Here is a 26,983-nt window from a genome sequence, read left to right as displayed (position 1 = left end):
TCAGGCTGCAAAAGGACAAGGGGGGAAGGAACAGTTTTTAGACCGTGTGAAAGCCACGAAGGCTCCAGTATTGAGTTACAGGTTAAGGGAAAACTGCTTTCTTACTTCCCCAGGACGCATAATTTATTTCAAAGGACAACACATAAAATCACTTTTGGTTTTTTATTGTCCTCGTGACAGTAAGAGCAGGTCAATAGTCACAACAATGTTCAAAGGTGAGTTAGCATATGAATGAAAATGAATTATTGGCAGAACACTTCCCCTTTAGCAGTAGGGCATTTTGCACTGCCCAGTTTGAGCAATCTCCAACTTTTCTCCAGGTCAGAATGTTTAGCATTACATCAATGATTTGCTTTTAAGCTATCTAAAACTGTTAAGTAGTAGATATAGCCCCATCCATTTTCCACTTGAGCACAGTGGGAACTGGAGAGGGACACAGTTTTAGCATTGTAGTCAAAAAAACTGTTAATAAGAAACTCACTGTAGTCTGTCTCCAATACTCTTAACGTTCAACGTGCATGGCATCAAGTTAAACTCAGATCATATGGAAAAATGGTGTAAATGAGAATGCAGCCACATTGCCAGTCCTGGTCTTCTTTTACGTGACTTTATGTTTGGTGTATTTAATTTTGTTGTTACAGCATTTTTTAGGAGATAGAAAGTTGAGTTAATTCTTACCTCTTGAAGGAGCCCATTGTTAATAACTTGTTCATCACAGCCCCTTCAACCTCCCCAAAAAAGTAACCAGTCTGTAAGGGGAAAATGCAAGAAATTACCAGAAGTAAACGCAAAACAATCCTAGACCTGATTTAAACTGGCATACTCTAAGATCTGACAAGAGTGGCTTCAACAGTTACATAGATGGTTTTTCAGGAATACTGCGACATAAAAACTGAAGAGGACTTCACAGTCACACAGGTTATAGGGATTACATTATTACCCCATAGCAGATTTGAGAGCTTAAACAATATATTGAGGTACGTTATATAACATCTAATATCAGAAATAAAAGCTGTGCAAACATAAAGCTTGTAAAGAAAACACACTAATCTGGTCACAACCCCTTGTGATTAAAAATGTGACTCAAATAAGACATAAACAGGTTGTGAGAGGATTTCATAAACAGTCATTAAAAAGCATTGTTGGTAATTCCTGCATGACCTGTTTAAGGAGCTGCAACAGTACATTTCATCAATTCTATAAATTTTAACTCCATTCAGAGCCATTTCATACTTAAAACCACTCAGCCTGATGAATTACTCATTTTGTCCTTGTTCGGTAGATGTGGACTAATAAAAATAAATCTCTGTTGAGAAAACAAACATTCATGTTCTGAATTTGGTATGTAATATGGAAGTGACTCCATCATCTGCAGCCACTCATATGACAGTGGAAAATTTTGCATGTACAGCATTTTTCTAGTTCGAGGACACATTTTTTATTTCAGAGCTTCACCTCCCAGAAGGATTGAATATGTTCTCTGCATTGTTTAAAGGGAGAAATCCCACAATTTATGGGGGGGAAAGGGCACTGCACTCTCAAATTGCATGGATTCCATAGGTTTTGTATGAACTAAACCCCAATTCCATTACAAGGAACTTAGCTGACCTCAAGTATGCACCTGGGAGTTCACAGGCAGAAAAGTTACAGCCCTAGCCAAAAAAAGGCATTCCTCCACCTAAAGAGCAAGTATTGCCTTTTCTGGTGGTTTTTTTTTTTTACTCAGGGGAAAGTTGGAACATTTTCCAAAACATGTGGATATGTAAAGTCTCCTAGAAACAAGAGGAACATTTGTAGCTTATATGACCAAAAATACTAGCTTCAATAGCCCTAGATGACTGATGAAGAAAGATTATCCTAACCATTGGAGAGTCAGTGGATGTCAAAAAGCCCAAACCATAAATGACTGGTATAACTTTAGATAGTAAGAAACCTGATTTATCAAGTTCTGTTTCAGTCCTATAAAGACATTTCAGTGACAGTTCCCTCCACAAAAGTTCCATTTGTAAATACCCTCAAAGCAGTAGCACTCAGATTATCATGATTTTTTAATACATTAGGATTTAGTTGCGATTCAGATTCTTAGAGTTCAGGTCATTTTTTAAAAGTGCATAGAAAAACTACGTGGAAGCAACCCCAGACAGTTAAGTAATCAATAATGCGTCATTCCCTACCACTTCTCTAGCCACAATAAATATAGTATATATACACATATATGCATATAAAGGTAAACATACTAGTGTAATACCTGCAATCTTACTATAGCATTATAGAACCATAGAGACAACTTTACTGTCCGTTTTAGGCTTAGATCTGTTTTAACTAAAAAAGCTACCCTAGTTGTGGTCCAACCATTGTCCACACTGTGTTCTTCACAGGAATTCATAATGGCTACTATCAGTTTACCTACCAAAGGAAAAATGTTTTCCTAATCTTAGGTATTGGCTGTAGCCAACTATCAACTAGCAAATCAGTTACCCAAGTCACAACTAGATACCTGTGAATAACAACAGTAACAATGGGGGGAACAATGGGGTGAATATGTCTCAAATATACAGAAATTATTCTACAAAAAGTGTATTTCTTAGGTTTTTACTCAACTAAATAGAAAATAGAGATTTGATACAAAGGAAAATAGACAAACAGGTTCTAATACAATGCAGTCAATATTTAAGCAACACTATATTTGAGTTCAGATTTTGGGGTACATCCCAGAATTATATTCATAACATGCTTTACATTCTAAAGGGATAGAAGCAATAAGTTTAATAAAGTAAAACAAAATAATCCATTTTGGTGCTCAGCTTTGCATATAAGACATCATACCACAAAGAACAAATATTGCTTGACATAGTACAGCATGCTGAACAGTTAATGCTCTAGTACACATTGGAAGGATAGTATTTTCAGAAAAAACTGCATTTCCCTTGTCCATTACATGCTAACAGACTTTTTTAAAGTCTCAACCAAAAAAGGGAGAGAGGGATTACAAGGAACCAAGCAATTACTTTTGTGCTGTGCAAAGGTAAAAAGTATCTGTATGTTTTTACTCTCAGAAGTTCAAATTTAAGTAACATTACAAATTTAAAAGGAAAATACTCAGCTTGGCTTCTTTTCTGCCATTCACTTTGAGTTTATCTCCTCTTCAGAGCTCCTTCCAATAGCTATTTCTCAGTAACCAACCTAGTCATAACAAATTTAATCCACCTGAGGGCTAAGTAGGAGGGTAGCTATTCCTATTCACAATCCCAACACATAAAAGAAATTCAGCTTCCGAAAATCCTGGCATATTTGGGGCACCATCCCAGCAGTTTTCAAGCAAACGTTAATGACAATGGCCATGGTTCCTCCATAAGGTTTGCAGGACTGAGCGATTACAAATTCATTTTTCAACAGTTTTCCATGAAGACAAAACAAATTAATGCTTTGAATGATCCTCTCATTAATCATGATCCTCGTCCTCTCTGTTGTGATGCTGAGTGCTTAGTTTTAATCCCTCAATGACTGTAATCCACTTCAGAAAACATACTCCTCAGTTAACTTCTCTCTAAAATTTCATTATCTAAATTCATCCCTCCCTCCCCAATCTTTCCATGCAGCAAAAATGCCACAGACAATCTTCTTTTTCTTGAAGTAAAACGTTTTATGGACAAGACTCTTCTGCAGCAAAAAGCCCTTTAAGAGAACATGTGAGTTTAAGAGCAGACACTGCTCAGTGGTTGACAAAAACTCATCTCCTGTCAAAAACAACCCACGTTCTTTGTTGAAGGAATTTATTAAATTTTATGCTACTAATTCCTTAATATTTTAAGATAGTAGCCTATTTAAAAAAACAGGTAATTTTGTATGAATGTGTTAGGTGAGATACGATTGAATAAGAAACTTTCACTTACCTGCCTATAGTCTTCAGACACTAAAATAAATCCATTGTTATCTATCAGGTAACAGTTGATTGTCTGAAAAATAATCAAATACAGTTTAATTTGTTTATTTTAGAACACAGCAATAAGTTAATTTATTTCCAAGCAACTTCTAAATGGGGAAAGCCTTCAGGTTGCTAGAATGGCTTACATAACTTCTATGTGAATGTATTCTCAACTTCTGGGATATTATCTGACTGATCCTTGTATTTTTTCATGCAAAACTAAACAAAGCTGTGTGCAGAAAGGGAGGATAGAAACATAAAAAGAACAAGGTGGGGGCTTTTATAATCCATTCTTTAAAAGTTTTCCTTATAACTAAGTATGCAAAGGCAAAGAACTTTGTTGCTTCTGATGGCTTCTCCTTCTGTTTGGATAAAAACATCAGCACAATGTCATTACACTAATGATGTATTAATGAAAACACAGTGTCAGCCTGGAGGACCAACAGGGGACCAGGTAATATTTTTTAATTTGTTCATTGGGGGATGGGACCAGAAACTTCTGTAAAAGAGGCCCCACGGGTCTCCTAAAGCTTTTCAAATTGTTTTTTTAATTGGGAACTGGATTTAGAGGTGGGACTGTTAGCTTTTCGTAGGTCAGACGTATAAAGTGTGTAAAACAAGGTAAAACCAAATCAATGCTTCTCTCCATACATGCACTGACGATTTTAACCTCAAGTGAATTACTTGCTACAGGCAAAGTTTTAATTACTGTGCTTCAGAGTTTAAACATAAGGTTCAACTCAAACCCCAATATAACTCAGTTTCTCTTCAGTATTGCCAAATACCTACCCCAGTGCTAAATCTTTAATGTGTTTCTACTGTTGGTTTAAATAAGAAAACATTTTATGATTGTTTCTTGAATTTTCTGTGACGTTTGTGTAAGAAAACCCAAACAGTAGGATGGCTTCCTGCACAGGGATCATCATGGCTTTGCTTTTAATTCAAAACCCTTCCTGCTGCAAATGGGCTGCACAGAGCCACGATAAAATGCACTTTCTGCTACACTCCACACATCCAGCAAAACCTCTCCACTTTTTTAGTGAGAAAGGCAGTTCCGTGCAGTAGTAGTTGTGCAAGATGTTGTGAAAATACAGTCTCAGTTTTCAAGAGATGCTTAGATGTATCTAACTCTCATTCTGGCCACATATTTGTACTGTTCTCTGGGGCTGAAGAAAAGGGGAGCTGTGCAGAAATGCTGGCTTGAAGTTTAGTTTTTAAAAAAAAGCAAAGAAGCCCCAAACCAGGCAAAAGTTTGGAATGAGCATCATTCCTAACATAGATGCAGGATATTCATTCTAATAGGGGAAACTAAGATCCACACACACCCAGTGATAGAAAACCTACCTAAAAGGAAGTTGAAACAACTCGTTTCCAACCTTTGATCTGCTAGAGCCAAAAATTCACAAATACAACGTGAAAAGCTGATGATGCTGGCAAAGAATCGAGTCGGGCTAATGCTTTCAGAAGAGGCAGCTACTTAACCTCAATGGTGTGTGAAGGGTGGAATTTCAGAAGTAGACTGTAACACCAGAACACTGCTCTCCCCAAAGTCAATCATAAACCTCCCACTAACTTTATTAGGAGAGGAGCTAAGTCAACAAAGAGCTCTTTTGAGCATACATATTTGCAGTCCTCATGCACAAAAAAGATTAATGTAAAGATGGTGCTTTAGAAACAATATTTCTTCATAGTATAGAGAAATAAATTGAAGAAGTTATGCTACACAAGAAAGAATATAGGCTTGATTTCATAGTTTATGGACTATATGCAGTTGGACAAACACTGTCTCAATGTAGAAATTAGTGGCCACATCTCAAATCTCTAAGCCATAGCCATTCACTTGCACTGTGCAGAATTTAAAATGATAAAAGACTTATTTAGCGTTGTTATTATTGGAAACAGGCATAACAAAAGAAGTGGAATTTGAATCTCTCTGGAGGAATGTGATAAGAGGGCTTCTGTTTTGATCCATTTTAGAAGCATCAACAAAGGAAAAGCATTCAGGACCTTTCGTGCATCTGCTTGCCAGCAAGATAAATAACTTTCAATACTCAACACTACATGAAACAAACAGTTTTTAACTTAAATTTAGCACTGACAGAGAAGAGTGGGTAGCATTTACTCATGCAATACACATCTCAAATAGGAGATTTCAGACACTAGATTAATGCCTGGGATAACAGCATTTGCACAGACGGGATATGCCTAAAAGTTTTAATTCACAATGTTTCACAGGTATTGGAAGTGAACTATGGACAGATTTGCCCATAGATTCAAGTTCAGTGAACTTCAGATTTCAAGGGAAATGTTCCATAGGTGGGAGAGTCCCTAGGCTTGTAAAATGGAGTAGGCATGAAGTCCAGAATAAACACAGCAAGAATGTCGACTGAGGTCTGAGAACACATTTGAATTACGGTAACTTTGATCAAGTCCTCTGTATTTTTCACAGCTCCAATATACAATAACACTAATGGAATGTAATATGGGTTAAAAAACCAAAAACAAGAAAGAAAGAAAGAAAGCAGAACACTGAAATAAAACGTGAGACTTCAGGAAAACAAGAAGGAACGAGCAACTTCAAAACCCTCAAAAAAAGAAGAAAGATTCCTAATTAATTGGATGTCTGCCTTTTAGAATCAGAAGTATCACACAAATTCATCAACTAATTCTCTGTATGACCACTGTGCCACTCCAATTGCATTAATGTCTTAATACCGTTAAAGGCCTTAATTTATACCATAACTGTCCAGCAGATATTTTCTTACCATTGAGAAAAGACAGCTGTGAAAGTTAATAGACCTGATAGAGGAGCTGTGATATTTCATTGAGTCCTATTGACTGGATATTTTGTCATTCAAATCTCTAATTCACCAAGGTTCACACTATTACTGACTTTCCCATATGCTTAGGTGGGTCCTGCTGATCTCAAATGAGAGTAGCTGAACTGACTTTAAGCTGCTTGTCTTTTCTTTGCATGTGTGTACAATAACAAAAAGATATTCTGCATGAACATTTAGCAAAGTATATGACTATTCTTCCTAACTGCCAATGTGACAAATGAGTCAATATTTCTGGCTACGCGCTCTTGGAATCTTTATCAGTGTGTACCTGCTTCTTCACAAGGACAGACCTAACCCATTTTTGCAGTCATGATAACATGGTTATTTTGATGAAACATTTGGATGCCTTGCAGCAGGAGCAAGTAATATACAAGAAATTATGTATTACAATTCTATCACAAAGGATACCACAAATGAAGAAAGTAATCTCTGCTTTTAAACCCCAAAGCATGGTGATTTAGGCTAAACAAGGAGGAGATTGTATACAATGCCCTAACTTTTCCCTGAATACTTGTAGTTACAATTCCTCCAGCTGTTTGGTTATGAGTGGAAACCCATTGATGAACATACTTGAAACTGCTGGACACAATTTAAGGCAAAGCTTGGACATTAAGTCTATAGCAAGCTAAAGCAAAGCGAGACCACAAAACTGTTTAGTTAACAGTTCTATAGCCTGTCATTTTCAATAGATGTCAGATCACTCTTAGAATAGGGTAATAAACAACATAAGATCACTTAAAATTGGCTAATATGCAAATAACAACCTGGGATTTGGGCTAGGTAAGCACTTTGACCCACACCTGGGTGGAATCTGCTTTGTTTCTAATTATTTCAGATTTGGAAAACTTAATGATTAAAATGATACAAGCTTGAAATGGAAGAGTCCATAAGTTAAAGCTAGAAATGCAAAAGATGTGTTGACTCACACGGTCCATGTCTTTGCCAAAGGCGGCACAATAATCAGGCCTTTGTGTTTACTGCAAATTTTATTTTCTATTATTTATTGCTATCTCAGTCCTCCAACGGTTAGATTCCAGGGTCCTAGCAAATGAATTATATTTTGCCTTAAGTTTTGCTGATTTAGTAGGCTGAAGAAGTTAGTGGTCCATTCCTAAAGCTGCCGGTGTTTTGTTAAGACTGACGATGTACCTTTAAAATTGTTTTTAAATCAATTCACACAAAAGTAATAAAAAAATTAAAATAATGTTTTTACCTTAAGCAACTAAATATCCAATATAACAACAGCACATGCTAGAAAGCACATCCATTAACTTTTTTTTAATATGATTATTTAAAGTTTTGAATTGCCTGTCCTCAGAAAGCCCAAGCCTGCTAACTTTCGCTACAGAAAACCTCACAAAGTACTTTATATAACCATTCTTGTTAATATTTTTACATCCTGAACAGCCCTCGACAAACCCAGGGCAACACAACACAGAGCACACTCAAAATGAATTAACTATTGTATAGGCAGAAATATAGTCAGAGCAGTGGTTCAGGTAGTGGAAGATATGGAGATTTCATTGGAAATACATTAACACAGGAGAAGCAGACCCTCTGTGATAAGAAGTGGAAGTCTATTACAAATGCTGAGACAGTCAGAAAGAGACCTGTAAGGCTAGACTATAAGAAAGATAGGAAGAAATAGCAGTGAAAGAGAAAATTAAATCTTATGGAATACTACAAATAACATACATGGGTTCCTATTGTAAAAAGCAGTGACACAAACTTGTGAGAACTTGAGGATATTCGGAAGAAATGGCTTCAGAGAAGAGAAGGCACTGTTTAAACACCTGAGCTTTCAGTGCTGGGGGTAACAGCCCAGCTTTTAATGGTTTTCTGTGAGTACCATATGCTAAGCTTTGTTGAAAAGGGTGTAAAAAATCTGATGCTGAGCTGACTGCTGATTCTTGGCCATACAGATAACAGCTTTCCCTGAAAGCAACTAAGCGTATATAAAAAAACTGAATAAGACTGTATAAAAACTTTATGACTGTATAAAAAAAAGTCATCTTAAGAAGACTGCAAAAATATTGCATTAGCATGAATTTTAGAGCCAGACAAGCTCTTCCTTTTTATGTATATTTAGCAATAGTTCTTTTGGCCACTGTATGAGAAACATCAAATAAATACAGCCTGCAGTTCTTATTTCCAGAAGCATAAATTTACATGTGATCATACATAAATTCATATAGCTTCTTCAAGCACAGTTTATCAGGTGATCCAGATCTCCTCATGCCATTCACTCAGTTTAGAGATAACACATGGATTTTATCAATAATTGCTTTGTTTTCTTCCAAATCACTAACTAGCCATGATGCAACATCTCAAAGCCACCTATTTTCTCCCAATATATCAGTGCAGTCTGTGCTTTAACTACTTTATAACTCATTTAACCTGTGGCACAGTGGTTGCTTAACCAAAATATTGTATGGTATGATGTAAAATGTTTTTCTAAAAGTTATGCATGATATTAAAAAAGGCTACTTCAGAGAGTTTTTTACACCAAACTAGCTAAGTTGTATTGTATTAATATATTAGTTGTGCACAGATTCAACTCTGAATTCATGTCTAATTCTAGTGTGAAAATAAGATATTAACTTCTAAAATGAACAATAAAGTAGTAAAAAGTGTCTTAGAACAGTTTTAAATTATTTTAACACTGGATTCACAAAATAGAAGTTATTTCAATGCATATCTGAGGTATCAGTGTCAACCTTATAATTCAATGGATTTTTTTAAGCAGTCACAGAAAAGCATCTCACTATCTAAATAGAAAGCGATTCTAAATTGCACCAGGAGATTACAATGAGATGTTCAAGCTAAATCCATCAACATTAAGGTGTACTTCAGCAGATTTAAGTGGAAAAAAATATCTGTTAAATACTTACTTCATCATCACAACTTATAGCACATCTGCCATCGAGAGATGCACACTAGAGATGATACCAAAAAATTAATAAAATATTTTAATCAGTCATTTAATTATTAGAAAATATGACATTTAAAAACATCCATATGAGCACAATTATAAAGAACTTGGTATTGATTACAATTTTATCTGATAACAATTGTTCTAAAAATTACAAAGGAAATTTTAAATCAGTTCACCAATCCTGTTATGTTCCTGCATGCAGAGAAAGGAGACATTCAGACTGCAACAAGTTCAACTCCTTTAAACCCTACAACGTCCACCATGTGTTACAAGCCTGAAGATGATTTATAGACAAGAATACATGTTTTTCCAAAAGGGGTGGGACCTACATTTTAGATTGGGAGTTTTTTTACTGAAAAAGTACAGTTCCAAACTATTATTAAACTAGGGATGGCATCTCCTAATCTTTAGGAAGTACGTGATTATCATCTTCAGTGAGTACAAATTCGGTACTGCAAACATTTTTTGGTACTGCAAGCATTTTTATTAAAGGCTATGTAGCCTTTACAACTATGGGACCGCATTTGGTAATCTAGTTAATTTAATTACTTAATCTAAATAACCTATGTGATACTTCAGTTACTGAATGTTAGAGGATATGTCCTAAGTAAGAAGGCATCATCCCGCTAACACTGAAAATGGATTAATATTACAGTTTGGTTTACTGTTTCCACATTTTCTGAGTAAGAAAATCAGCATGTGTCAGTCCAAAAGAGAAAGCTCTTACATATAGGGTCCAAAAATTGCTCTGCTTGCTTCTTACATCAAGAAACTGGTTTTGACCACTGATTTTGTTTTATTTTTATTTTTGGTAATGGTGAACTGGAATGTAAATGAGAAGAGGCAGCTATTACATATTTCAAATACATTATGCCTTTACAATAATTTTGCTGGTGACAAAATAATTACATATCATCACCTGCACAGTATGAAAGCTGTTGTACATTCAATGAAAAAGAAAATTTCAAGTTAAAATATACCTGTCTGCTTGCAGTCCAAAATTTCCGCTGGAAAAATTCAAGTTTCATCTGGATACCTACAGCTGGGAAAGACATATGTATAAAAAAATAAAAATAAAATAAAACCCCAGCACATTTAATTCCTTCACAATTATTCAAGTTAATCAGAAGGGAAAACCATCTTATACTAAAAGAAATGGAAAGTGAGCCCTAAAATAGAAAACCAAAACTAATTAAATCAAAGACACCACAAAAGCAACAGTTCTTAAAGCCCCAAAACTTTGAAGACCTAACTTCTAGCAAATTCATTCCTACAAAGAAACAAAACATAAATTTAGTTGTTTTGGAAAACTGAAGAAAATTACATTTATTCATTCCTCCTCTAGGATCCACAGCAGGGATCATTGATAAACATTTACATTTAGATTACTGGTACCTTGCCTTTGTAAATGCAAACATGCTGATGTCATGTATATTGTTTATTTTGTCTTAGCAGGTAAGAAAAAAGATGTGAAATTAATTCTGCAGTGAACTTATACAGTGGGATGTGAAATTATGTATGGAATTTTCTTAATATAGCAGGTTATAAACAGTTTTCTTCTATCTGTAACTCATGGACATTAAGAGAATAAGAAAAAATCAGTTCCTCCTTTGAATAAACTCCAGAGGAGACTCTGATAATAACTACAGGTTATTATCTAATAATTTATTTTACAGACAATGAGAAGATGCTACCTAACAGCCATGCAACACATGTTTTTTTCATCTGCTGTTTGCCTTTAGGTTCATCCCTAGCATGCAGGTGATCTTCACATCCTACCTGTATTTTCTGAAATGGAGACAAAACACACACATTTTTAGAAACTTTCCACAAGGAAATAATTTTCCTTCTGGATGCTGTATTGGTATTTGAAATGTCAATCTTATACTACATTACTACTACAATATACAGACCCATAGAGCTGCATCTTTCCCTACCTGATTTTGTAAAAGCAGCTTCTGGCTAATCAGTTTTTAAGGGCTGAGTTCCAGAAAAGAATGGATTTTTAAAAGTGTTTAGATTGTTTTAAAGATACAGATTTTCAGAAGTGTCTACACAGAATTGGCATTAGCTCTTACTGATTTCTATGGTTCCACAACCAAGCAGGTTCCTAATCTGTTGAACTATTTCTGTAAACCCTACAAAATGCTTGTGTGACCTCAACCAAGTATACTTTAGAGTACCTCTCAACAAAGAATCTCAAAATACTCACTAAATGTGGTTAAGTCTTAATATTCTTGTTTTATTGCTAGGAAAATTAAGCAAAAAGGAAACAAATAGCAGACTTCACATAAAAATGGGATACAAAGTCACAATAGCAAGGTTTAGAATAAAATACAAGTCTATTCTCTCCAAAGCCTTGTTCTATCAGTGAGAAATACTGCTGCTTGTAAAAGGCAAGGATGAGAAGACTGTGGTTAGATACTGTTCAATTAAGGTCCTGATAAGCTGGACCCTCTGGAGCTTGTACTTTTATTAGACCACACCACCCAAAGCAGTGAAGCAGTTGCCAAAATTAAAAAGATTAACAAGTTCATTATCCGCATGATGTAGAAGAGCTGTTGCTATCAAACATCACTTTAAGGTTTAAACTTGAGAGACAGAAACATGTATTGCATTTTAAAGGATGAAGACAAATATCTATTCCACTATACTTATGGAAGTTCAACTGTATATATCCAACATATATAGCACCTATCCAAGAGCTGTGTTATATCTAAACTCTAAAATACCAAGATCAATAAGGGTATTAGAATATAAACTATCGCATTGCCTGTCTCTTGATCTGCCAAGGCTGGCCTGTATCAATTACCTTGCAAAGCAACTTTTGATCACGTCATTGTTCTTATAAACTGTTAATGAAAGTGTAATAAACATGAAAGAATAATTAAAACTATTGTTCTCTCATAATGAAATTGTATGTACGGAAAGACAGAATTTGAGCTGGACATTTGACTAGATGAGCTCAGGAAATTGTTCCCAATCTAAATTATCTTCTGATTCCAAGATTTTTAGTGTAAATGGTTTGCAGAGAAGTGCTAAATATATAGCCTAGACCCTTCCTTAAATAAAAAAGAAGTAAATATACACTGAAGGTTTTCTAGTGTCCTGTATAAATTACTGACCACATGAGAGACAATCTGAAAGACTAACAAAATAATTGCGACAGGCTCATCTGCAAAAGATTCCATGTGCATGTTTTAATGAGTTACACTTTGGAATGCAATGGTATAAGGACAATTGAAATACTGGGAGTAATTATGAAACATCCCTCTCCATAAAGATGAGAGGAGGCAGGCAGCTGCAGTTTTGTTTTCACAGATTTATCTCGATGAATTTTGTCGCTTCCTTGGACAGACTGTGAGGGGAAATAGAAGTGAGAAATACTGGGCTTGCTCCCACTCACGCAGATCCCCATGATTTCAACAGTAATGTAATTTCTGTAGAAACTGAAAGCTCAGACACTATCACTTTAATTACTGAATTTCTTTTTAGAAACAATGATTCAGCTGATTTCTCTACCTAACTTTTAAAAGAGCTGTATCACTGATCTGCAAAGCACAATACCATTAAAAGAGGTAAAACAGAAATGTAACTTAAACTAAGTTAACTCTGGTCAAGGTAGTACTCTGTTATAAAGACAACACTTCAACACACAGCAGCTTACATATTTCCCTCATGAAGAATTTCCTCAATTAGAGTTTTTTAATTCTTTTACTTATTAATTAAGGAAGTGCTACATCTCAATTGGACTCAATGACTTTAAGGGTCTTTTTCAACCTAAGGGATTCTATGATCTGTACCTATGTTGTAGCATAGGAGAAAACACAGCTCCCATAAACATGGTATGGTGAAAGCAGCAATAGTTATTTTCTTTCAAGAGGTGTATTTTAATGGGGGATTTTAATCTCAGCACCTTAGTTTCTCTGTGTTTTTTGTACCTTGCAAAATTCTACATAGGAATTTCTCCATCAGAATAACTTCCAAATGTTCTAGATCCTATGTTATATATAATAAATGACAATTACAAATGTTTCCTACTATTCAGCTAATAATTATTTGAATGCCTCTACATTCAGAAGAATTAACTGTGCAAGCGTATGGGAAAATAATTTTCTTTTCAACCCCTGAGGTGATACTAAAGCATTTTTGCAGGCTTTTTTCCCTAAGCGTTTTGAGAACTTTGCAACTAGCACAGGATACGTTTTAGCCGAGTTATTTAGTGACTTGAGAACTATTCAAATATACTTCAAAAGGTTTTAGAGCCAGTACATCTTTCTGAGCAATCCCTAGTCCTTCAGAATTTTAGAACTTTAGAATGTGTGCTCCATGCTACTTTATATTTAATTACATGCTTTACAGACTGGCTACATGTGGGGGAAAAGGGAAATATCAGAACTATATCTCCCATGTCACCAATTCCCTGTTTAGCCTCCTGGGTTTTAACAGCTTCCTCAGATGCTAGAGGGGGAAAAAGCATAGCTGCACTGAAATTTTTGTAAATATTTTTAATTAAAAAACCCTAAAACCAACAAAAACTGTAATTGATCTTCAGATGGAATATACATTTTAAAGTATATTATAAAGTGTTCTTCAAGATTTGGAGCCAATCAAATGGCTGAGTGATACAAGTTATTTTTTTCAGCCAGGAAAAAGATGAGAAGAAAATATTTTGCCTTCACTGCTGCCTTTCCTTTGCAATGTCCCTAGGGAGGGTGGGCTGGAGAAGAGGTATACAGGAGATCAGCTACTGGGAGCTGAAGGTCTTAAGGTTCTTTCTCCATGTACCACAAAATGTGTCATTTCAAATGAATATTGCAAATCCAATTTTTTGTTTCAATTATATTAGAAAATTTACTTAGGTCATTTCGATAATTACCTTTAATGTCACCTAAAGAAAACAGTTCATAACTCCCTGAAATGACTTTCCTTTTTTTAATAAAGTGGAGGCAGTGGTATGCAGCACATAAGCATCTGTTATTTCATAGGGTAAAAATTACGAAGTTAAATTCTTGGCTCAGGGATAATTACTGTTAAATAATCAATTTCCTTATGCATTGATTCCATTGTGGAGGGCAATATTTCACCCTTTTAGTGGGATTCTTTGAGGATAGAAGTATTGTGAAGTGCTCAACTTCTACAGACCTCAGGGCTTCGTAGTATCAAGGCAAACATGAAGGACAAATAACTATTCACAATAGAACAGGATTGCTTGAATGCATTGCAAGATCTCCATGGCTAAGCAAATGAACAGAAAGATAAGGAAAGCCTTCCTCAACAAATTACTTCTGTGCACAGAATTACAAGAGCCCTTTGGCTCGATGTAAAAAGAATCATCTTCTACTAAAAATAAGAGAGGAAAATAGATTAGACTGATTTATTTCATGCAAGAGAGAAACTGAATCTCCCTATAAAACTGGCAGAGGGATTCTAAATACATAATTAAGGAAAAAGCAATAAAAGCTGAAAGGATTTCCATTCTGTAAAATACCTACAGAATGTTACACTACAGGAAAGCACTAGATCATCAAGGTTAGAAAAATATCTTAAGGTCTTCATTCCCTTTCCCACAGACTGCAGTATAGACTAAGTTTCTTTCTCATGCATAAAAGAACCTCAACATTTTGAGGACATTTGGGTCTCCTATTTCTGATGGAATTATCTTAAATGAGGTTTAACTTGGCTTCAAAATAAGAAATCTTGGAGACAGATTTGCAGAAGGATTATTTTTTTAATCTATATCACCTTTGTGTATTAGCCTTAGGCTCCTTAAGATTCCCTTCTTTCCGCCTACTCATATTACCTCTTATTACTATCTTTTAAAATATCTAATAACAAAATGTGAAATACTCCAGAACACCTTTAACTACTTTTAAAAAAGTTGATTGCATTTCTTTTGTTTATACTTTAAATCTGTTTCAGTTCAAAATCTGTCTTCAGCTTTTAGCTCAGCCAAAGAATCAGACGCTTAATACTACACTCCAGCGCATAATATTGAGAAATAAACATCATAAGTGCCAAAAAATACCTCCAGTACAGATTAATGGAAGCCTCCCACCACCAAAGATGATGCCCTTAAAAATACTTATAAAACATACCTGTTACATGCTACAATTAAAAAGAAAATGTACAGGTTACCCCCCCCCCCCCCAATTTCAAGAAGTCTTAGCTAATAAATTATAGGTATTCCAACAGGCACTCTCCTACAGTAATATTGTTACGCTCCAATATCATCCAACATAGCTATATTCCCAGTGATAGTCATTCTTTCATCACATGCAGGATATATAAAAAATATGAATGAGCATTCATCAAATGTGCACTTCCCAGACTGCCTCTAATCCCAGTTTCAGTTTACTTGCACAGTAAAATGCAGTTTCACCCTTCCAAACTTCACACTTCATTCAGTTTCCGTCTTGATCTCAGTGATCTTTTCCATTCCACCCATACCTTCCTCTTCTCACCCCAGCCCATTTTCTTCTTTTCCTCTCTTCAAAACAGAAGATACCCAGACTTTTAACATGAAAAAACAGACATTTTGGATAATAAAAATAATATTTTTTCCGACTTGATTCAGACACCCAACACAAAACCATCAGTCTAACAGTTTAAATCTGGCTGGTTTTTAATATACTGAAAACATCAGCTTCTAATCAGAAGTGTTGGGCAACCTCTACACTTGGTGGTGATAACAGTCATCTTCATAATGAACTGCTATAAGTAGCCTGTGATAAGAGAGTAAAAATAGCAAAAAGCTGGACCAAACTATTGAGCACTTGTGGACTTTGTTGTCTCTTTCTTATAATAAAGCACAGATCCTACCCCACAAAAAAAAAATATCAGTAACACATTTTTATAAGTTTCTACTATTATTCACAAACTGCCCTTTGCGATATGTTCTGTTGATTTGGGGGTTTTGATATATTTTATTATTTAACTCAGTGAAGGTTTCTAATGTTCTTTACAGACTTTCTTGTAGCTTGTCTGACATGAAACCTTCTGGCCTAATTCCACAATGTGTCTATTGTGTATTTAGGTACCCTTAAATTATTTTAGTATTAAGTCCATTTGAAATCCATGTAAATGTGAACCTACTTTTTCCACCTACATTTGAACCACAGTGTCTTATATATTTCTAGATACTGATTTTTCAAAAACCAAGTCTTTTATTAACTTAGATACATCGTAAAATAATAAAAAAAATCTCAAAGTGTAAATTGTTCCCCAGTATTTGATTCTAAACAATATTCAGATTAAATTCCTGTTCCATTACTGGTAACTTACCTTTATCTTTTTATAATCAAATAAATGGAATTGTGCACATACATAAGCAGTTGTAACTCCTACACAAGTGTCAGTTTGTTACAGGAGACAGTTTTCATATGTCACAAGACTTTAGCAACACCAAGAATACTTCTTTTATCAGAGCTGCCAAGATGAAACATGTAAATTTAACTTTCCATTCTCCATTTAAGAAGAAGCTTTGCCTCTTTGCTCACAGACCTCAAACCCACTGTTTTCTTCCAGAAAATTTTTAGAATTAGCGGTGGAAGCAGTTGCCTGAATGGAAACTCCCAAGATAGAGGGAAGGCAGTGGCAACTGGTATTTCCTGGAGGCCGAGTTCAAGCAGAAAGGGAGGAGATATTGGGAACTTGATGTGAGGCCAAGCTGAAAGGGGAGCAGGATGATGATTGCTGGGAGGCCGAAGTTCATCCAAACTCAAACCACCAGGGAAAGGTGAAGGGCTTGGTTTGCAGCCAACCCCTGACAAACTGAACTGCGGAGGGCAGTCTGTGAACATCATCATAAACCAGACTCCCTTTGACTCCCTGACACATATCTTCCTTCTGGAGGACTAATGAAGTAGCAGCAGGAACAGGAGGAAACACAAAAAGGATATAAATTGAGTGAAACTATAAAAAAATATAGATGCTGTTGACTGAAAGTCCATTGCCTTTTCAGGAGGTTTCAGTGAGAAGCTTGGAGGGAAACAGGTTATCCGTAAATTATCATTCAGACAGTTACGCTGTATTTCAGATTTTACAAGATAGTAGCTGATGTGTTGCCAACGCTCCAACAAAGGGCTCCCACAGAAATCTACTCGTTTACCCAGTGATAAACTTTGTGTACCAGGAGCACAGCTCAAGGGAGCTACTTGAAAATCCATTTTTAATTTAAAAAACCCAAACCAAAACAAGACAAAAAACCCCCATAAATACACACACACACAAAACCCCAAGGAAAAAACCTTTCCATAAGACTGGAGGGAGGTAACCACTTGGCATGCAAAATTATACTTGCTGGAAAGATATATACCTTGTTCCTGAGATATACAAGGAGTACATTGATGGTACAAAATAGTGGGTTAGACTCCACAATTTGAAGGGGGTGAGGCAGGGCATGGGTAAGCCCTGTCCTGGAGTCTGGAGTATCTTCCCTGTGACTTTTAGAAAGTACCTGACACCTACCAACACCTGGTTCATTCCATCAAAGAAAAAGAAAAAAGGTTGTGTAGTATTTTTATTAACCTCAGGAATGCTCCAGTAGCACGCAGAGGGAAGGCAAGTGCTATCACAAAGATTTTTATAAGGAGATAGTATGAGCTTTCAGCTTCCTTCCATCATCCCCCTGCACGGCCACTAGTCTGACAGATATTTCTGATTTCTGATGGTACAGGAAGCACGTGAAGACCAGAATGACCACAATAACACTAAAATAATGAAATGGTGACCAGATTCCCTCAGATGTCCAGCTTTTGACTTCCACTTGTAACTAAAATACAATATATTCAAACCTTGATGGTATTTCTTTTTCTTCAGACTTGATCCTGGCTACCACCTAAACATGTTGACAAAAAGAAATCTGTGTATCTACAGATATCTTTATGAGAAAGGCTGATTTCAGAAGCGGGCAAAGCCTCTATTTCTCTTATTTTTGGAGAGGTTTATCCCCCCAAACTGAAATCCTATCACAGCAGAGTGTCCTACTGCCAGGCACAGAACACTTGGAATGAGACGTTTAAGATAAATGCTGTCATTCATGGCAAAATGAACTCATGAGCTCTCTGCCCAGTTTCTCCCCTGTCAGTTTGATGCCTTCTATCCTACCACTGACCCAGAAGTCAAGACACAGAGACACTACTGCTACCAACTTTAGCACCAAGGGGAGAAGCTTACAAAATTCAACTCTTCCCACTTCCAGAACACACTGATTACCAGCTGCTTGCCCTATCCAGGCATTTTCATGGCTATTGCATGCATACAAGTTCCCTGAATATTTGAAATCAAATCAGATTTAGGACAATGAGTGAGAAAATACCAACATTTTATCAAATCGTATCATTTGCAAATAAATCATGGATCTCTGACTGGATTAATAAGAAAAGTTAAACTCTCTGTGAATTGTTTGTGCTACACTGTGATTAGCAAATTACTCTGAATTACTAAATATATGAGTAATGTTATTTGGAGTCAAATAATACATCAAAAATACTTCATCATACAACTCTCCAGCCTTTCAACACGATACCCATTAGATGTTTTATAAAGCAAATATTTACTGTAAAGTTCCAGGATAGTTTTCATGGTTTTATCTTTCTAAGATCACTTTGTCATTTAACCATGTTTTCAACGTTTAACCAAATGGTAGTAATCTACAGTTTTAGAAAGGTACAAAAAATTCTATGAGCTAAAACCATTTGTAGTGTTGGAAAGAGATTTGAGTAGTTGTAAATATAAAGAAAATTGTGCTGGTGGATTTTTAACCCTCCTGATTTATGTCTGTGTCTTTTTCTGACCAATTTAAAAAGACAGAAAGAGCAAAAGATATATACAGTATACTTTTCCATGATCAGTATTAGCGGCAAAGGCAGCTTTGTTAGTCTGGCTTTGAGGGTTTTTTTGTTGTTGGGGCTTTTCTCTTTCTTTTTTGGATCAAAAATGCATTTTTATTGAATCTCTATGTAGAAAAGAACACAGCTGCCTATTTGCTCAACAAAAACAGGAGCTAGTGTTTCAGCTAGAAACTACCATGCTTGGAATATCCTGAACAAGAGATTTAAACCATGTCAGAAAAGAAAAGCAATCGTAGATTTAAAATACTGAAAGATTTTCCAGTACACCAAAATATGAGTTTTCTTCTTTTTCATACTCTCCTTTCTTTGTGTAAAAGAACATAAATACCATCTTTCAAGATGTACTCACTATCTTACATGTAAGCATCATACCTGAAGGTTTATTTGGTTTCTAAAACCATGGGTTAACACCGGCCATAATCTGAACATTTTCACATTAATTTGATTTTATGTCAGGAGAACATTTTATTGCCACCATTTTGAAACCTTGTCCATAAAGGGACAGGCTTTGAGGGATAGAATGACAGGTTCCTATTTTACTTGTCTTCTTACCACATTTCAGGAAAAACAACAGATTAGCATCTTCAGAATTGCTACATAAACCTGCATCCTCTTCATCAGATATGTTTGTTTATGTCTGACCTTCTGAATATTCATAAATTGGAGAGGTCTTCATGCTGCAGAAAATTAGCCAAGAGCTTATTTGCTTCGTTAGATAAAGTTGAAATGACCTATTTAATACCACTAAATACATTCTATTGACTAATTTATGGCTAAATATATCATTAATAAATGTTCACTGCAAGAAAACAACAAAGTAAGGGTTGGGGTTTTTTTTAAATGTTGAGACTGATAAAATTAAAAGGCACTGACAGATTTTAAAAATTTCTTAATAAAATGTCATCATTGCTTGGGATCTGTGTGCCAAGTTATGATCATAAGTGAACTTCTCTGGGTGAGTTATTAACTTCTGGAAATAGTGTAAGTGCTGACATAACTCCCAAAATAGAAGTACAAATGTACTAATATCACATAAACCATTATCCAGATGCTTCAACAAGTAGTATATTACGATTTATACCCTAATGATTAGTAGGATTTAGCTGTCTATACAGCAGTAAAGCATAATTTAGAAGTATAAATTAATAATTTTTGAGGGAAATCAATATCACAGATACCAGCTGTATTCCTCCCTAATGTAATAGCTTTGAAATAAATCAGGAAGGTTTGCTGAAAGGTAGAGCTCTCTCTGATATTCCATTAAACTAAGGATTTATCATTCTAAATAGCTCCTCTTACTATGAAGTTGCAAGATAGGTGCAAATTCAGCTGGGGATTCTTCCTGAAAGGTGTTGAGTACTGCTAGTGCTCATTGAGGTCTGTGAGAGTTAAGGGATGCCCAGCTTATGATAAGAATACTTAGCACCTTCCAGAATGGTGCTCTGGAGAATGCAAAAAGTCCTCAAATCTCCACTGAAAAAAGGACTGTTGGCAAGAAATTTCAGAAATTATGTTGTCATCTAAAGGCAAATCTGTTATTGACGTAGAAGAGAAAGCTAACCTTCCAAAGAATAGATTTTTATAGCCGTTAAGGAATATACCAAAGGTAGGCTGATACTGATGGGATTTCCAGAAGCACTTACTTCTGCAATCAGTAAACATTAGGTTGCTATTCTGAAGTCTTTAACATATTCCTAGGCATCAAAATAACTTTGAAGAAAACAGCCATTTCTAAAACAACAAATATTAACTTGGAAATATTGTTATAACACATCTTATAAAACATATTTGATTTTTAATAGGGACATTTCCATTAACCCTGCATATTACTGATATGTTACAAACAAGGATGTCAGAATCTTATTCAGAATTAATAAATCTTCTCACTCAGCATGTCTACAATGTAAGCAAGGATTACCTCCATTCTTTCAGAGTATAGAGCTGATATGACCCTTTTCCTAAAGGAAAAGTCTTTCATTAAAAAAAAGGAAAACAAACACACACAATATTAGAGATGCTGTAAACTAACCACTTTCAATAAAGAATATTTAAACAGATTTATTTTAAATTCTGATACTGATATTTTGTATGAAAAATGGTATAACTGACCATAGAAAGAGGAGGAGAATAGTCCCACACAAATTTCCCTGCTTTACTCCCTGCTTTTAGATACAGTTAGACAGCACCTATAAGGATGTAAGACTATGACTTCTGCATGCGTAGAGATACTTTTATGCTGTGCTGACTTCATATTTCATTTAATTCAATCAGATTAGATTGTGGTACTGATTATGATCATATCCACAAATCACCATTTTAACTGAGTTTCCATGGAAACACTATATGCCCGTTTTCTCTTTAGACAAGGCTGTGCCTGTTTAACAAGTTTGCTGAAGACAACATGTTTTGTTTAAGTTACATTAACTGGAGCCAATACTTCCTAATTACATTACCAGAAGAAACATTTATAGCAGTACATTTACCATGGGAAACCCTCCCTCATTCAGCCCATCTTAATCTCTGAAAACCAGAAAACATCAGCATTGCCATTGCTTAAAATGTGTTAACTGGTTTTATATCTATAAAATAATCTTTTTTATGAAATGACAACATTGGTCTGGTTTTAGAACGACATCTATAAGGACAGTGTCCCACTGCATCAGGATTTCTGTGGCACTTCCATCATAGAACATCTGCCTATGGAGACAGGATGGTCCAGTGGCTAAAGCACTGAATTAGAAGACAGGGTCTGCTGTGCTCTTTACCATATGGTGCAACCAGGACCAAAATCACCTCACTTCTTTGTGTTCCATTTCCCCATTTCTGAAATGGCAGAAAGGATACTTCACATTCTATGAAAAGTCATTTAGATTTTATGAATGAAAGCAATAACAGTTACTCTTACAATCATATGTTAGAGATTATGGAGTGATCTGGAAACAGACATGTCAGTTTGCATGAAGCAATCTTGGGTGAGAAAAATATGGCAGGATTTGATCTTTAAAACTGTACAACAGAATGGGAAACCTTCTACCCAGAAGAGAAAGTTGCTCTTCCAAAAACACTGGACCTACTGCTTTATAAAAAGTTAGGAACTAAGAAAAAGCATATCATCAGTTTTTAGTCCACAACTATAAACAGCAGAAATACCGTGTAGCACTGTTTTTTTAATCTCTCCATGAGTGTGCTTTCTACAATCACATGGTGGGTATGTACTAACACTAACAGAAGGTGATTGATAACAGAAGGTAAACAAGAGGGTGGTTTCTTATTTGCGGTTCCAGAGAAAAGTTTGAATGTCTGAATTCTAAAAAGTCTGAAAAAAGAGAACACAACAAATATTGAATCTTTAAATGATCAATTTTGTTCACTACTTCCTACCATTGTTATTTAGAGAAACAGAAAGGTCATACCGTACTTGCACTCAAATAGCATGCTAGTGAAAGTGTACAAATTATACTGCATTTTATCTCTGCCGAGTTCAATGAAAGATTTCCCAAAGATTTTAGGAGAAGAACCAGGCCCAAAGTCTTAATTAGGAATATTTAAAGGTGCAAGACATGCCTTATCAAACGCACTATGGCACTACAATGAAGGGGATTGGAGGTAAACCAGGTTTTGTCTTTTGTAGTGTAAATCTGTACTGTACAATCCTGCAACTGAAACACTCTTCTGCACCACTGATTTCAGCCAGGTTCCATTCAAACAAAGTTTCAGCAAGAATCAAGCACTATGCAACTCCTTAAGATAAATTGGTGCCTAGTTCCTCCTCAAAACTGTTTTCACATCTTCAATTTAAGAAAGTCCACAGAACTGTTCTAAAATAGCTATCCCTTAACTACAAAGTCAAGGAAGCCACAATATGTAAAAGTATGACCAGCTGATGTTTGGTTTCAACAGAAAAGGCTGTATTACAACTCCTTTTGGTTGCACGAAATGCAAATGTTCACTCAAGGGCTCATGACTGGAACATGAAATCTCCAAATCATCATGAACTACAAATTACAGGGAGTGCTCTGAGGCGTTTGTAGGAAGCAAGTTTGTAGCAGTAACTAACAAAAACCTATTTAAGATCTCACAGACACCAAAAACTGAAGTACGGATATTATTAGTTCCATAAACTAGGAACATGATGCATAACTTCAGCTTTGAAAGGCAGGTAGCCTACTTCTCTCTGGTACTTCAGGAAACAGAAGCCAGTAGTACTGTTCTTTGCACTCATCTATTCTAACTCTTCTGAAACACAGATATGGAGAGAAAATGGGCACTATGAAATGTACTGGCATTTTGAAAGGGGAAAAGGGTAGAAAATCTCAGCCAAAACCTGAGTAACAAAGGGCAGCCCTGCCATTATGATCCCAAATTGCATACTGCATGAAAGGGAATGAAAGCAAATAAAGATGATCAAAATACCCCCTTGCTGACCAAGACAGCTATAGCTATATGGACAGAGGAAGCTCAAGTACATTCAACCCTCAGTTAAATAGTATTAAAATAAAAGTGCCTTCGTATAAAAAGGGATTGTATTAAATGATAATATGTATTACTTGTATTCTTTAGCATCATTCAGTGGTGATGAAGCAGAAGCCAGATATAAACAGTGAAGACAAAGGGATGAGATCAGCATTTAAATGTTGCCTGAACTTTAGGGCTAATAATTTACTTTTATACAAGATTTTTTTTCTTTCTACTTGCCCACAGGCATTCAAACTTGTTATGAGTTTTTTATTCTTTCAACCAATAAATGTACTCAACCCAGAAAGTTCATCCTTCAGCATCTTAAGGGACAGTAAAACAGAAACCACAGTTAAAAGCTTGCAGATAACTTTGGTTAGTACAAACAAAAACTAGGCACAGTTCAGTATTATGACTGTCAGGACTTCATCATTTATGCTGATCTTACTAAAATATTTTCCTTCTTACTTAGGCAGTATGACAGCCATTCACAGCACAATCCTCCTTACAGTTACATTTAACCTCAATTAACAACTTTCCTTGTTACTATGTCAAGAAAAGGCAAATATTATACACTACAGATACTTTATAAATTGTAATCAATACTGAAAAAATTTCTATTAATGAGAAAAGAAAATGAATACCTTCTGTGATTCTCAGTATGAAAATAGGCAACCAAACAGACATACAGTCAAAACATACTGGATAATAACAAGCAGGTAAAAAAGCAAAAGAATAGTGAAAACATGATGCTCCTTAAATATTTCAATCTTTAGTGTCCTTCACTTGCCATTAGATTATCCCAGTCAAGTTGCATCTTTACATCTGGTATTAAAGCTTCTTTTGCAAGCAACAGGTTTGGAGTTTGTTTTTGAGGGTTTAGGTTTGGTAGGTTAGTTACTGTTTTTTCTTTATTTAAATGTCTATTGTTTTACTCCTGCAAAAATTTCATCCCAGGGTATCTGAAATCCTTAATCATCATCCCAATATTCTCTCCCATATTACACTTACAGAATCAAGTTCCATGACCATTAAGAGTTATGCTTACGTCAGAGGGATCAAGAGGTTTAAATTTCAGTACCTATTAAAAGAATTTAATTATCCAACCAGTTCCATTTGGATACACTGTTACTGTTCTTTACTAATCTATACCAGATTTTCCAGTATTGTAATTCTCATTAATAAAATGCCCTCTGAAAGAGTTTTTTTTCTTTTTAATTTTTTTTTTTAAAGAAAAAAGACCTCTTGGTGGCCTATATTACAAATTCTGAACAGAAACACCATTATCCTTTATACCATCTAAGCTTCCCATAGATTTATCATGTCTGAAAACAGCACAACTATCTAAACATGAGGGATGAGAAGTCTACATATATACATGACTTACCCTGTCACTCCATTTAAAACATTCTGTAGAGAAAAAGCTATTTTAAACTCATGCTTGTTGTTTAAAGTTTGCTTACAGGTAAAAAACAGAAAAGGGAAGGGGAAAAAAAGGATAAGAGCATGTCTTCTGACCTCTAGGATGTTGTATACAGAGGACTTTCGGTGCCTGCTGCAGCTAAAGCAGTAGGGATGACACAGAAATTCAGGGAGAACAAAGTAGCAAGAAAAGCAGCAAACTATGGACTGCTTTGTAAAACATATCTGCTGCTGACATGAAGGACATCAGCAGTAAGTGCAAGTATCTGGCCTGATCTTTTTCATTACAGTCATATGGAAAAAGTTTCCAATATCCTTACTCCACTTGTGAAATGGTCCTACAAGAATGAACACTGATGTTACAAGTTCTATGCATATGTCATACTCAGAGGTCTGCTAGTTACATCTGCTACATACCAGCACTGAAAAGGATTATAGTCTGGAATTGTGCATGTACTATAAGGCAGATGGTACATCATACTTTAGCTGCTGCAAGACAATTAAGATTCTTTTGGGAGTTACTGGCTTCAAGTTTTTCTCTTGTTGAGAAACTCCATCAAAGAGAAATACTGCATCAAAGCTTGAATCCAAAGCCATTGAGCACAGCAGTCCTGATCCAACAGAATACTTAAGTATACACTGACATTTAAATCCACGAAAATTACATATTTAATGTTTATCAGCTGCATAATTTTAATGTCAAGCTATCTGCTTAAGTTGAAAGAATCTCATGTCTATTTCCAAAGTGTTGCAAGAATTACAGAAGTTTAATTACTTGACTTTTTACTGGAGCAAATGTCAGCCCTGCTTCTACAAGTTCTCGTGTTAAAGTGACTATTAAGGCAAAGAGAGAAAAAGCCCTTTTGAGCCTGTAAATTTATGTATAAAATATATAAAATAAATCGAGTTCCCAACACTTAACAGTGATTTTTAATTAACTACTATGATATGCCTTAAAAGCACAAAAGGACTTAATGAAGTACAAGTTCTACTTTGTAGCACAACTGGTGAACAGCAGTTGAAATATTCACTGCACTTGACAATCTTTCTTCATTCCCTGAGAACATTTCCAAACCCTTCTACAGGAAGTTATTCAAGAAAAATCCCTCCAGTTCTTACAAGAACTGGCCTAGTAAATCAGAACAGACAGGAAACTTCTAGTTTGTTCTTAAGTTTGAGTTCAGGCTGAGCTATGACCATGAATAAAGATTCTTCCATTCCAAAGCAGAAAAGTGGTGTGAGGATGGACACCATTCTGAATGAGACCAAGAAGGAGCTCTGATGAGCAGCCCCATGATACTGCCTGGCACAGCATTACATCCCTCACCGCTTTGCAGCTCGCTGCAACTAGCAGGCTCTAGGTCTGCCCAGCTATCCCTTCCCCCACTGCAAACATCTGCCTGGCATGCAGAGCGTTCCAGTTCATCTAGTCCACTATTATATCTCATACACCGGCCTCTTCCAGAGGTGTCAGAGGAAGGTGTAAAAATTCCCATAAATAATAATTATGGATAAAACCTCTGCCCACAGGGAGAGCTTTTTCTCTGTAACT

At 35.6% G+C, this 26,983-nt stretch overlaps 1 protein-coding gene across 1 annotated transcript in view; it reads right to left on the bottom strand.

Annotated features, from left to right (window-relative positions):
* The window catches only part of CACNA2D3 (calcium voltage-gated channel auxiliary subunit alpha2delta 3), a gene marked incomplete at both ends in the record, with an annotated part of 428,879 nt that overhangs the window by 34,885 nt on the left and 367,011 nt on the right, over positions 1–26,983 (bottom strand). The window contains 4 exons of the mRNA XM_084269585.1: positions 679–749; positions 3,894–3,956; positions 9,657–9,701; positions 10,681–10,742. Coding sequence (XP_084125711.1) covers positions 679–749; positions 3,894–3,956; positions 9,657–9,701; positions 10,681–10,742 — 241 coding nt within the window. The remainder of the gene's footprint in view (positions 1–678; positions 750–3,893; positions 3,957–9,656; positions 9,702–10,680; positions 10,743–26,983) is intronic.

The sequence above is a fragment of the Gallinula chloropus genome (genome assembly GCF_964237585.1).
Source record: "Gallinula chloropus genome assembly, chromosome: 12".
Lineage (NCBI taxonomy): Eukaryota > Metazoa > Chordata > Aves > Gruiformes > Rallidae > Gallinula > Gallinula chloropus.
This window is presented reverse-complemented; position numbering and strand designations above follow the sequence as displayed.